This window comes from Gobio gobio (genome assembly GCF_949357685.1).
Source record: "Gobio gobio genome assembly, chromosome: 1".
NCBI lineage: Eukaryota > Metazoa > Chordata > Actinopteri > Cypriniformes > Gobionidae > Gobio > Gobio gobio.
The window spans coordinates 40,750,644-40,763,865 of NC_137097.1; the positions used below are offsets into that span (position 1 = coordinate 40,750,644).

Genomic DNA, 13,222 nt, shown 5'->3' on the forward strand with positions numbered 1-13,222 from the left:
AACTGGTGAAATGAATCAAAATCAACTCACTAGCACAAATACTCTTAAACAAACAAACAAAAACACAGACCAACAAGAACATCAAAAGAAACACAGCTTGTCAGCTACCGGCTTGACATCAGGATGCACACAAAGCTCATTAGAACGCAGCCCGTGCCCAGCGCTGGCTGGGCAACAAGAGACATCCAGAGCTTACCCTCAAGTGAGCACCACACTCCCATTTAACTCATAACAGTGACTTTGGAGGTCAGGTGGCTGGAATCAGGTAGCAGCAGCACAAGATCAGCCCACCTCCACGTTTACTCTCTCCCGTCCTATATTGAACCCCAAGCATCATTAATGAACAGGCACCAGGTGTACAGGGGCGGAACTTACCCTCGGGAGAAGAAAATAAACCAAAATCAATAGAAAAGCAAAAACACATACCAAGCTAAATAATAATAATAATACAAAAGCTTGGACCGTAACACACGTGAGCGCGTCTCTCTCAAGGGCATGTTCTCTCTCTAAACTGTTTGTTGCAGTTCAGAGAGGGAGCGCAGGTGCAATATCGCACAACCTATACAGGTGTTGCCCCTAGGACTCCTGAGAAGGAGAGCATTCATGAAAGGGGTTTTGTCACTACATTTCAGCCTGCTACGCGATCTTTGCCGCTCTGTAACAGTGACACACGCATGTCAGCTCTGCGCCACTGGAAGAGCGCTGACTTTTATGCACAGGGAATCTCTCTGGGGATGGTTAGGTTGCGGAAAGTCATGACGACAGATGCGTCCTTAACAGGCTGGGGTGCCACCCAGGAGGGCAGAACGGTTAACGATTTGTGGCCAAGCAGACTACATTCAGCACACATACATTTTTTAGAGCTTTTGACCATATGGAAAGCTCTTATTTTCTGCCACACATGCAGGGACATCATGTTCTTGTATGCTGCGACAATACCATGGCAGTGGCATATATCAACCATCAGGGCTGCGTGCGCTCCTCAAAACTTCACGCTCTAGCTCACAAGCTTTTGGTGTGGAGCCGGGCTATTTTTCCTGCGCATTCTGAACAGAGGCGCGGACCTTCTATCGAGGGGAACCCACTCTATGGAGATTGCCGCCTCCACCCTCAGATAATGGGTATGATATGGATAAGATTCAGACAGGCAACCATAGATCTATTCACCTTGCAGAAAACGGCCATTGTCCTATGTTCTTCTCACTAAGGGACGTGGACACACCCCTCGGGATAGATGCACTGGCCCACCCATGGCCCAAAGTGCTACTGTATGCTTTTTCTCCCCTGTGCCTGATAATTCCCACACTGGCCAGGATGAGAGAGAAGGGCCTGTCTCATTTTGATAGCACCCAGGTGGCCCAAAGCACCATAGCTGGTTGAGATAATCCCTCTGTTATATGACCGGCCGTGGCACCTTCCCCTCCGCAAAGACCTTTTGTCTCAAGCGAACGGAGAGATTTATCACCCACACCCCGAAAGGGTGGCTCTCTGTGCCTGACCCTTGAGAGGATAAACCTAAATGCACTAAGACTTATTCTGCGTGTGGTTGCTACTATACAGAATGCCAGGGCCGTTTCTACACGGTCCTTGTATGAATGTAAGTGGCGAGTGTTTGAAGGGTGGTGTGATGGGCATGGTCTCACATCATATCAGTGCTCAGTTTGTGATATCTTGTGTTTCATCCAAGACCTTATGGATAAGTGCAGGTCCTTTTCCACTATTAAGGTCTACCTGGCGGCTATTTATGCTTGTCATGTGGGCATGGAGGGCTCAACAGTTGGACAGCATCCTCTAATCCGCAGATTTATGAAAGGTGCCTGGAGTTCTTTGCCAGTCATCAGGAGAACTGTTCCTGAATGGGACCTCCCCATGGTGCTGGAGGCTCTATCGCTATATCCTTTTGAGCCCTTGGGGAGTGTTTCCCTAAAGCTGCTGTCTTTCAAGATGGCTTTGCTCTTGGCCTTGGCATCAGCCAAACGTGTCAGTGAGTTACATGCACTCTCGGTTCATTCCTTGTGCACTAAATTCTCTCTTAGTGGAGATAAAGTTTTCCTTAAGCCTAATTATGCCTAAATGTTTCCCTGCGTTCACATCGGAGGTGTTGGAGCTGTCCGCTTTTCACCCTCCACCGTTTTCCTCTGCGGAGGATCAGAGGCTGAATCCTATGTGTCCGGTCCGTGCCTTACGGACGTATATGGCCAGGACAAGTGGTTTCCAGAAGAGCGACTAGCTCTTTATTTCATGGGCGCCTCCTAAGCAACGCCTCTCACATTGGCTTGTAGAAGCTATAGCTTTGGCATATGAATCAAAGGGAGTGCAGGCCCCAAGAGACATCAGAATTCATTATATGAGGGGCTTGGCCGCCTCTTGGGCTTTGTTGAGGGGAGTGTCACTGCAGGACATCTGCTCTGCTGCCAGCTGGGCTTCTCCCCATATGTTTGTGCGTTACTACCGGCTCGATGTCACCAGAACCTCTGTAGCACATTCTTTTTTGGGGGTGAGGTCTTTATAGCCCCTCCCTGTGTCCCCCCTTTTGCGCTCGATATGCGCCCTCGATGTGCATTTTTGCAGAGCCCGCACTGAAGCGAGCTCCACAGCAGACTTCTCCCCAAGAGTCAAAGTGTTTAGTCTGCCATTTAGGACAGGGCCCTTGTATTGCATCCGGAAACGTATAGGTAGCCAAAATAATCTGTTCCAAATATATTTAGATATGAGGAGAGAAAGAGAGGGAAGAATAAAAAATGATGCCAAGGTTTTAACAGTGGTTGAAGGTCGAACTAGGAAACCAGCAACATCTATATTGTCAACACAGAGACGGGATGTAAATTGAGGAGCAACCAGAAGTATATATTTTTTTTCAGTGTTTAGTTTGAGATAACTGGTCATCCATGCATTTAATCAATACAAGCTGAAATGGTGGGGAAAGGAGCAGTGCTTTGGAAACTAATGTAGAGCTGGGTGTCTTCTGCATAGCAATGAAAGTTAAAACCATTATGATGGATAATGTGATCTAAGAGAAGGATGTAGATGATAAAGAGTAAAGGCCCCAGAACAGAACACTGGGAGTACACCATTTGAGACAGGGACAGTAGTGGACTTAGCCTGATGGATAGAAATGCAATGCTGGAATTACATTACGGCAGGACAGTTCCAGAAATACCAAGAGCAGAGAGTTGTGAGGTGAAAATAATGTGAGAAATGGTGTCAAATGCAGAGGAGATATCAAAGAGAATTAAAGTGCAGATAGAGTCTGAGTCGATGGCCATAAGAGGATTATTTACAACCCTGAGGAGTGCTGAACATTTGCGTTACATTCATGGCAGATAGACGCAAACACCGTTATGTGCAGATGCTTTGAAATCAAAACCAAAACTTGGGGGGATAAAGAAAAACAAAAGTGATGCGAGCAACTCTATTACTTTTGGCACCATCTCTTTCATAGTTGTTAACTAGCAACATGGGTACAGGGCTGCATCTTGATGACACAAGCCTACCACAGCCCAGACACAAATTATATAGAGACCAGCTGGGGAAGGGGGGGAGAGAACCAAGCAATTGAACCAAGGGTGAAAGCACCCTTATAATTTCTTGGGTCGTGAAAGAGATAGAGTTTGAAATATATTTCCTCCTCCCCTACCGCAAAACCCTTGTTCTGTCTGGATGCACTTAAATCCGCAATAAGAATGCTTTCCATATCACACATGCACACTTCAATAATCCAACAGATTGCAAGTTAATGTGTTCACATGCCGTGCGAAGATGGAAAAATCTAGCCTTCTGTCGATTGGCTTATGCTTAAGCTTTTCATGACTTTACTTCAATAAAGAAAACCAGGTTAATGCATTTACATTACCACATGGATTGTCAAATTAAGCATAAGTGAGTTAAGAACAATAGTTTTATATTTATATAGTTTATGTAATGTAGCCTCTTGTTATTATAGTTCTTTACCTCATTAAAGTATTGTGCCTTTGTTTTTTATCGTTTGTTTTAATACTTTTTGGCTTTAAAAAAAAAAGTATGTAATGTGATTCGCATTGTAGCTGGTTGGTTTTGTTCATGGCTTACAACTCAACTCAATAAAGACTTGTGGAACCAAGGCCACTGAAAAAGTGAGCGGGCCCTGTTTCACTCAATAGAAATCAGATAGCAACACCCTAGCAATGACTCACAACATCTTAGAAATCAAATAGCAAAAAGTTTACTTTTCTTTGTTATATTATCTTTGTTTATGAAACCATATTATTAAAGCAGATCAATATCTTGCTTGCATTTTCATCATGCTATGATGCTGCTGCTAAAACTATCAAATATAAGGTCAAATATTATTCAAACATGGTTATGGTTATGCAGTGGCTTTGTAACCTTTATTTGGAAACCAGAAAGCAAAAAGAAAGCAAAAATAGTGTAAGACTGAACTTTACTGCGAATGTACTCTGTACTGAGAACCTCTAAAAATGTGTATGTCTGTGCATTTGTGTATCTGTGAGAAAACCTCTTTTAACACAATCCCTTTGGCTTGGTCTTTATCTCCTCAGAGCTCTAAAGCTGTGTGGCTCAGGTGGACCTCCACATGTCAAGATCATTGTTGAGTGGGAGCACAGAATCAAAGACTGGTAATGTAATCTTTCATTTCCTTCCGCGTACATGCGAAAATTCTGAGAATTCTATCTGCACATCGTTTTAAAGCACAAAAAGGCCTTTTTGGTCCAATGACCCTGATGGTCCAATGACCCTGGGATACTGTGTGTTTGTGTGCAGTCTGTTTGGTAATATCCAGGAGGAGGTGGTGAAGGACTCGGAAAGCGTTCGTGCTCAACAACAACACCACGTTCAGCAGCATAGCTGCACCCTGGATGAGTGCTTCGAGCTGTACACCAAAGAAGAACAAGTAAAAAACACAAAAACACATATTATACTGAATATTAGCAGCAGAATGCAATGAAAAATAACAACCAAGCTTAAATTCATGATTGCGAGTGTGATGTTGCTTTTACAGTAAACAAGATGTTAATATAGAGTAATTTGCATTTATCAAACAAAATGTAAAAATGCAGCTTGACCAGAAATATTATTTCTTTGTATTTTGTGATTTTGAAATGTTTTTTTAAAATTATGAGTTGATGTTTTGTATTATTATAAAGAATATCTGTATTCATATTTTTATTTAAAAAAAAAAAAGATTTACTATAAATAATAGTATTAAATAAAAATAAATCTAGGCAAGGTACATTGGCATATTTTGAGCTCATTTTATTAATATTGCTTTGTATATTACTGTAGTAGCCTGAACGCTCTTTTTCTTCTGCATTTGGTTTTACGTGACTTAGGACTTATATATATTTAAATCTGGAAATACAAGCGCTGTTCTCCCTCTCTTCAAGTAACTTTCATTATTTCAGCTAAACACGCATAACAGCTGAGACCTGGACATTTTCTGATACGCAATATGATGTTGTTCTTTGATTCTGAGCAACTATAACAGTAACATTTGCTCTAGTGCAGCAGGTGTTTCTTTCTTTTTGAAAGAGGACAAATACAGGAAAAGAATATTAATGGCAAAAGTATTGTGCTTTTTAATATTACAATGGAATGGAATCAACAAGTAAGAATGACATACATATGGTGCTAGAGGACTAAACCAGCGTAACTTTTTCTGTGGAACACAAAAGGATGTGTCTTGTTCTTTTCCATACCGTGAAAAAATTTAAGGCCAGATTTACTAAACAGGGCAAATTAGCATGAGAGCGCAATTCCAAAAAAGTGCCAATAGTAGTGGAAGTTCTGCGTGATCTACTGATGTCACACAAATTAAAGAACACAGATGCAACCGGATCATTTCCATATTTTTTATATTTTTTGGGTGGTAAATAATGGTGCAAATACCAGTAAACTGACGAGGGGAAAACCTCAGTAAATCGCTTGCTTGATTCATTTTCAAGAGTTCACACTTACATCAAATTAAATAGAGTAAAGATTATGTGTATTTGGTGTGCTGTCCGGGGGAGGGCTCCAGGCTCTGAATTTTGGCCCAAACCCAGAGTATCCACTCGTGTTTAATTAGGTTTAATTATCTGAACGTGCTCCTCCCGAAATGTATTAATAAAACATCACTATATACTCTCCTCCCATACATTTTGCGTCTCAAAGGGAAACTCCTACAAATGCATGCAATAAGTTCAGCCGCAAAAATAAACCCAGTGTCCCTGCCTTTTCAGTGTGTCTTTAGTAAATTCTGACAGTAGTTTTTTAACGCCAAAAGAGGGTTTGCCTGGAGCAAGCTGTTAGTAAATCTGGTCCATAGTGACCACTGGCTGTCAAGCTCCAAAAATTCAAAAAAGCACAATAAATGTGGTCCATAAAGATTGTGCACAATATTTTGAGTCTAATATTTTATAGTCATACAATAGCTTTATGTCAAAAACAGACCAAAATGTCAGTCATGTATTCACTGAAAATGTTGCTTTCAAATTTAACTTCCACTCATTTGTCATTGACATTAAACCTGCAAGTTTGAATATATGTACATTACCGTTCAAAAGTTTGGGGACCAGTAAGATTTTTATTGCAATTTTTGACCAACATTTGTTTTATATATATATAAATGTTATATGTATATATATATATATATATATAAAATGGCATAACGAATTGGCGTGTCATACTCTATTTCATGAGATCAGTCTGAAAAATGTGTATGTCTGTGCATTTGTGTATCTGTGAGAAAACCTCTTTTAACACAATCCCTTTGGCTTGGTCTTTATCTCCTCAGAGCTCTAAAGCTCAATTAAATATATATATATATTGCTGATGTTGCAATCTTGTTGGGACGTGGTGGCCACTCACCAACCATCCAGAAATCCATCCATCTAGACCAGGGGTCTCCAAACTCAGTCCTGGAGGGCCACTGTCCTGCAGAGTTTAGCTCCAACCCAATTAAACACACCTGAACTAGCTAATCAGTGTCTTACTAGCAGAGATTGTCTAGGGAGATGAGAGGGTCTGTATCTCTTACCATTGGAGAGTGGCATAACAGCTAACTCGGATCACGTGTGGCACCTCTCAGCCTATCGTGTAATGACAGCGACGTTAGGACCCGCCGTTCCATGTTTTATGACAGCCAGTTACATTTTGCGCGCTGGTCTTACAGTAAAGTTACAGTAGGAAAGCATTGTTTGTGGAATGTGCTTTACTGAGCAGAAAAAAAGAGTGCAAATATCTCTATTTTCTCTATTTAAGAATAGATTAAAAAAAATGTAATTCAATACATATTTAATTCATTATATGTATTGTTTTACCTTCATTCATTAAAAAGCATTATATCATCATCATTAGGCACACAGCAGAGTCATAAATCATTACAACACAAGACTAACCTGGCAGCGCTAGAAAAAATACTTTTTTTTTATTTTCATTAAACAATATAACACAATAATTAAATTATTAATTTTCTCTTTATTCCTTTAAAATGCATAATTTCAGCGTCATGTGCATACATGCAGTTATAACAGTCATTACCATTCAACTCTTATCATAACTGGTAAAACCTGATAGCCAATGAAAGAAAACATTGGTAGTTTCTACTTTCTTTAGACAATATACAATATCACTCAATTAAATATTAATATTTCTATTAAATACTATGTTAATGCCGTAAACGAGTCCTACCTGTTGCAACATTCCCTTCTCAGCCTTCTCTTATAAAATAACCTTTTTATTAAAGTAAAATCTACGTATCGTTCCCAACAAACATATTGTATTGTGTAGCGCAAAACATGTTGAAGATTAGCAGACAGGCAGTCGATTGATTAAATGATAAGCTGTTTCCTCACAAAAGCGGTTTATTCAGTGTAGTGAAGAATCTTCTCCATTTGACTTCTATTCAAAAAAATTGCCTCTGGTCTCCTTTCCTGCATACTGGCAGCCGCAGCGTTAGGAGTTACACTTTTTGGGCTAATGGTTGCAGGCTTGTCATCTAGTGGCTTTGATTGGGTTTATTTGGGGTTGGAGCTAAGCTCTGCAGGACAGTGATCCTCCAGGACCGAGTTTGGAGACCCCTGATCTACACCATCCATTGTGGTATGGCATTCGTCAGTGAATAAAAGTATTTAAAAATGAGTCTTCATGCATTTCTACACCCACTGTAAAAGTTTCTCTTTGTGAGCTTTGGTTAGAGGTGGCTGAAATGCAACTTTATGCACAACTGCCAGCCTGCATGGAGAGGTTCTTGAAGCTCCAGAGACACCAGCAGCTTTAAATACCTGTTTGCTACTTAGTCACTTTTTTATAGATGTCCATTTAATAAAAAAATAATAATAATAGACAAACTTTCCCTAATAAGCCTTTATCTGACAGTTCTCATGCTGTAAATTACTCACAAAACTTATGATAGTTCGATAATCTCCACTCAGTTTTCACACAATATTTGTTGTTTTCATGCCTTTTGCATAACATTGCACCATTTCATGCTTTTCATCTTCGGAATGATCTTTCTTCCACCCCATATTGCATGAGAACTGTGACTTAAAAATGTGAAACAAACTCTCTAACGGGGTGGTTAAAAACACATTCTTTCGAAGGCTTGATTGTGTTTGTGGGGTGCACTGTAACATGTGTTCATGCTTCGTTTTTAAAAAATTGCAATATTTTTCATATATTTGACCTTTATTCTACACTGCTCTTTCCCTCCTTGTAAAAACGGTCTGATGATTTCCGGGTTGTATGAAGCCAGTCCCTCAAAAATACGCTATGGGCTCAGATTGGTTAGCTGGCCCAGTGTGTTGTGATTCGCTAACCGCCTAGTGCACGTTTGTCGGAAACGTCACGCCCCTTACCAGAGGCTGTGCTTTGGTCAGTATTAGAAACAATGGCGTCAATAAAACCATACCAATCTGAGCCCGAATCAGACCCAGACAATTTTAGTGAAGATGATCGAGCAGAACCTGTTCAGTCCTCAAGAGTAAAGATTGCGGATCTATAGTGATCGCTACTGAATGGCACTGTTACTTTTGTATTTTTAGAACGATTATAGCCAAATATCTGTCGCAAGAACTAATAACTCAAAACCAACACTAAACATTGGCTTTACTAGTAGCCAAATCACACACAGAACCATGTTTAGCAAGCCTGTAGATAAACAATACATAAAAGCTCTAATCAAAGAATCATTTACACTAATGCCAGGTTCGCTGTTGAGATTTAAAAAAAAGTTTGTAACATTAGGTGTTTGTCGGATAACGTTAAGTATGAATAAGCATTTAACAAACTGGTTTGCAGAGCCAAACAGCGTTGTCATTTGTTTACTTCATTGCTACAACGTACAATTAACAATACGAACTATTACAGGAAAACACATAGACGAAAAATAAATCATACTTACAGGTTGTGCCGGTAAACAGCTTCTGTTTTTAAATCCATCTTTCAGGACAAGCCGTTGTGCAAATCCTTCATTGAACTCGCGAAGATTGTGGAAGCTTTCCTCCGTGAAATGTCGCGCACTTGTTGTGCATTCACTGGCAGTGTTTGTCTCGCGCAGCTGAACCGCGGCTCATGAATTGCAAATACAGACGAATATTGTCCATTATGTCACATTTTCCGGTCTTCTCCTCCGACCCCTGTGTGTCTCGTGCTTTGATTTATGATGGGCAGCATATATCTGCTGCAAATGCGACCTGTTCCCCTCTGTCTCATACACACATGCATATAACATGTTGTATGTTAAACGCACTGCAGCACTCCCCGTCCCTAGGAAGGCTGAACAAAGTGGACCTGCAATCCGGATGAAAATAACAGCGTTACGTCGGCATTGCAGCAACAACACTCCAGCCTATTAACTATACCACAACAACGCTTCCCCGCAGCGATACAAAATGGCCTCGCCTCCCCTTATCAAATATCTCCCTTTGCTTTAAACTTTGAACGTTGTAACTTTGCAGATGTTGTTTATGCTCAAACAGCAACATTACACACTAGCTAAAGTTAGAAAAGTGAAATCGTGGTTTACCACCCCTTTAAGTAGGGTTTCCATTTACATAAGACCTGGCAAAGTATTTAACAAACCTATCTGAGATTAGGGCTGGGACGGTATGGATTTTTTCTTACCGTGGTTGAAAAGCAAGAAATTCCCACGGTTCAGCGGTATACCGCTTAAAACGGCTCCCGCTCGACTTTCGCGCACAGCCGCACACGCACACACCAGCGCAGGCAATTGAACATATTAAGGAACATGTTTATTTTAATTTTAATCTTTTCACGTTTAGAACAGGAACAATTTGAACAGAAATGGAATGATATCTGGAAAAAAAAGTGCTGGCAAAACGAAATATAGACTAGGCTATGGTTTACATCCCAGCCTTCATATTTTTTGCTGAGAGAGCAGATCAGATCACGACTGAGAGATCTGAAGATGGAACAGCATAAACAAAGACAAACAAACACATTTTTATTTATCGTATTGATCAGTAATATATATTTATTTGTTCATGTTTATTTATTTCCCATATTTTTACTTTCAGATTACAGTCGTCGTCATCAAACAATCACTTAAACCAGTGTTTCCCAACCGGGGTGTCGCGGCACATTTCAAAATGCACCTACTTTTAGTCTTCTGCTCACCACGGCTGCATTTATTTGCTCAAAAATACAGTAAACATTTTAATATTGTGAAATATTATCACAATTTAAAATGTAATTTATCGCTGTGATGCAAAATGACGAAATCACTGATGTGCCTACAGTGATCAGTCTCGTCACATTAAAGAGCATCAAAACATAATTTATCGTTTGAATTTCGTGATAAAAATGGACTGAATACTTAATATGTCCATGTGGGAACTCGGATTAAAGTATGTTCCACGCGTAAAACAAGCCTACTGTTAACTGTTAAAGATTGCATTCGTACCGTTCGGGACACGCATGCACCGTACCGAAAGGCGTAAACGAATATGTGTACCGTTAAACCCCTACATCATATTAGACAGGATCATGTGACACTGAAGACTGGAGTAATGATTCTGAAAATTCAGCTTTAACATCACAGGAATAAATTACATTTTAAAATATAAAACATTTTAAAATGAAATAATATTTCACAATATTACTGTTTTTACTGTATTTTTGAGCTAATAAATGTAGCCTTGGTGAGCAGAAGACACTTCTTTCAAAAAGATCATACAAAAATCTTACCGACACCAAACTTACAATGATAGTGTAAATGCGGATGAGAATTGGATAATATTAGCATTTATATATTTTATTAAAAAGAAACTAAATTAAATATATTTTCATAAAATGACTTTCAGTAAGTTCTGACATACTTGTTCAAATCTGTCGGGACCATTAATTTAGCCCAAAAAGCACTCAAATAATCTATCCTTGAGATGTATATCCTAATTTTTCATCCATGTTTACTTAGCTGGCCCCTGACGATGCATGGAAGTGCCCTCACTGTAAGCAGCTGCAGCAGGGCACGGTGCAGATGAGCTTGTGGACCCTCCCAGACATCCTCATCCTTCACCTCAAACGCTTCCGACAAGTGGGAGAGCGGCGTAACAAGCTCTCCACGCTGGTCCACTTCCCCCTCATGGGCCTTGCTATGGGCCGTCATGTGGTCAAGAGGAGCAACTGTGTCCGTCCTCCGCACGGCTGGAAACAACAGGCCCACCACAAGCCTGAAGCCAACCGACACGCACTGGACTTCCTGTACGACCTGTATGCTGTGTGTAACCATCATGGAGGCATGCATGGAGGCCACTACACAGGTATGTGAGCAAATAAGCAATATGTCAACAATGATCTAAAATGTGCAGTTTAGGAAAACCTGATGTGACCAAATTGATTCTTGATAACTGACCGATTTTCAACTTCGCTTTGTATTGTTACGATGTCGGTAGTGTATATATAAATGAAGAATGTTTACTCATTCTCCGTGTTACCTGGACTAAGAAAATCCCATTTATTTGTCAGCAAATGTTTTGACAGCTCCAGGGCTTTCGTGAAAACTACAGATTATACCGCATTGACAGAGGGTTATTAATAGAACAGTTATTGTACTGAATATTGTGTCATACTTTATCTACTCTCTAAACAGCATTATGGCAAACGTACTATGACAACAGCTTTCTTACCTGTACGCGACGGCATTTTGCTTCAGGTGGAACTGACAGAATTTATTTGAAATGCTACAAGTACAAATGTATGCATTACAACATTATAATGTAAAGTATAAAAAATGGATATACTAAAGATTACCTGTAACAGTGTAATCAAATTATTGGTATTTTTAAGATCAAATTTAAGTGAGCATTAGAGGATAGCAAAGGTAATCTAAATTTAAAAATAGAAATGTAGCTGCGGGCAGCAATTCTCAGTGTTCAAGCGCTTTAAGGCCTTTAATAAGCACATGCATAAAAAGGTACTATGTTTTAGTTGGAAAAGACAATTTATAGCAAATACAGGCAGTTTACTAAGGAAATATGTACATTTTTAAAGCTTATTAACAGTTATTTCCCCACCTTAAGCCGGTTCTCCATAAATGTTTGCATGCCTCTTTAGAATCACGTGCCCCATGTGTTCACCTAATGTGGCAAAGTTTATGAATGATAGACTTTTGGGTACACTTGGCCACACCACATTTTCTAAGTGACCCTGTTATGGCTATTCAAAAGTTACATTTATAATAGTTTATAATTATCAACCTAGAGAGTCTAGAGAATTGTGCTGTAGTGGTTTTATCGAGGTTGAGCGAAAAACCTAAAGGACTAGTTCACGAAAGTAGTTTTTTCAAATATAGTCCCTTTGACCACGTCCACAGATCACATGTGTCCAATATGATGGGCTTGTTTTGAAGTGTTGCACAATGGCGGGATCTCAGTCGGATTTATGGAATCATTATGAGGAAAGAACACTTGAAAATTCTTCAGAAATTCGCCATATCTTCTAGAGAGGATTCACATTTCAGAGAAATAATGACCCCAAACCTCAGCACCAGCTATTTATACAGGGTACTTGTGTCAGATGATGTAAGGCAATGGTTGGGTCACTTCCGTCCATCTGACTGCAACTGAAGCACAATGTTGTAAGGCCATGGAAAAAGGCGGCCAAGTGACACGAGACAGCTCATGATGTTCACCCAGGAGGAATGGGAAAAAATATTCCAGCCTCATTTTTGCACAAGCTGCTGGAACAGGCAGAATTTGTCAAATATAGTAGCTATTAGAGAAGA

At 39.9% G+C, this 13,222-nt stretch overlaps 1 protein-coding gene across 2 annotated transcripts in view; it reads left to right on the forward strand.

The window, feature by feature from the left end:
• usp43b (ubiquitin specific peptidase 43b) overlaps positions 1-13,222 on the forward strand; it is a 131,451-nt gene that overhangs the window by 98,687 nt on the left and 19,542 nt on the right. For both annotated transcript variants that reach the window (XM_079829865.1, XM_079829866.1), the window contains exons 10-12: positions 4,539-4,616; positions 4,762-4,891; positions 11,414-11,759. In XM_079829865.1, the coding sequence (XP_079685991.1) occupies positions 4,539-4,616; positions 4,762-4,891; positions 11,414-11,759 (554 nt within the window). The remainder of the gene's footprint in view (positions 1-4,538; positions 4,617-4,761; positions 4,892-11,413; positions 11,760-13,222) is intronic.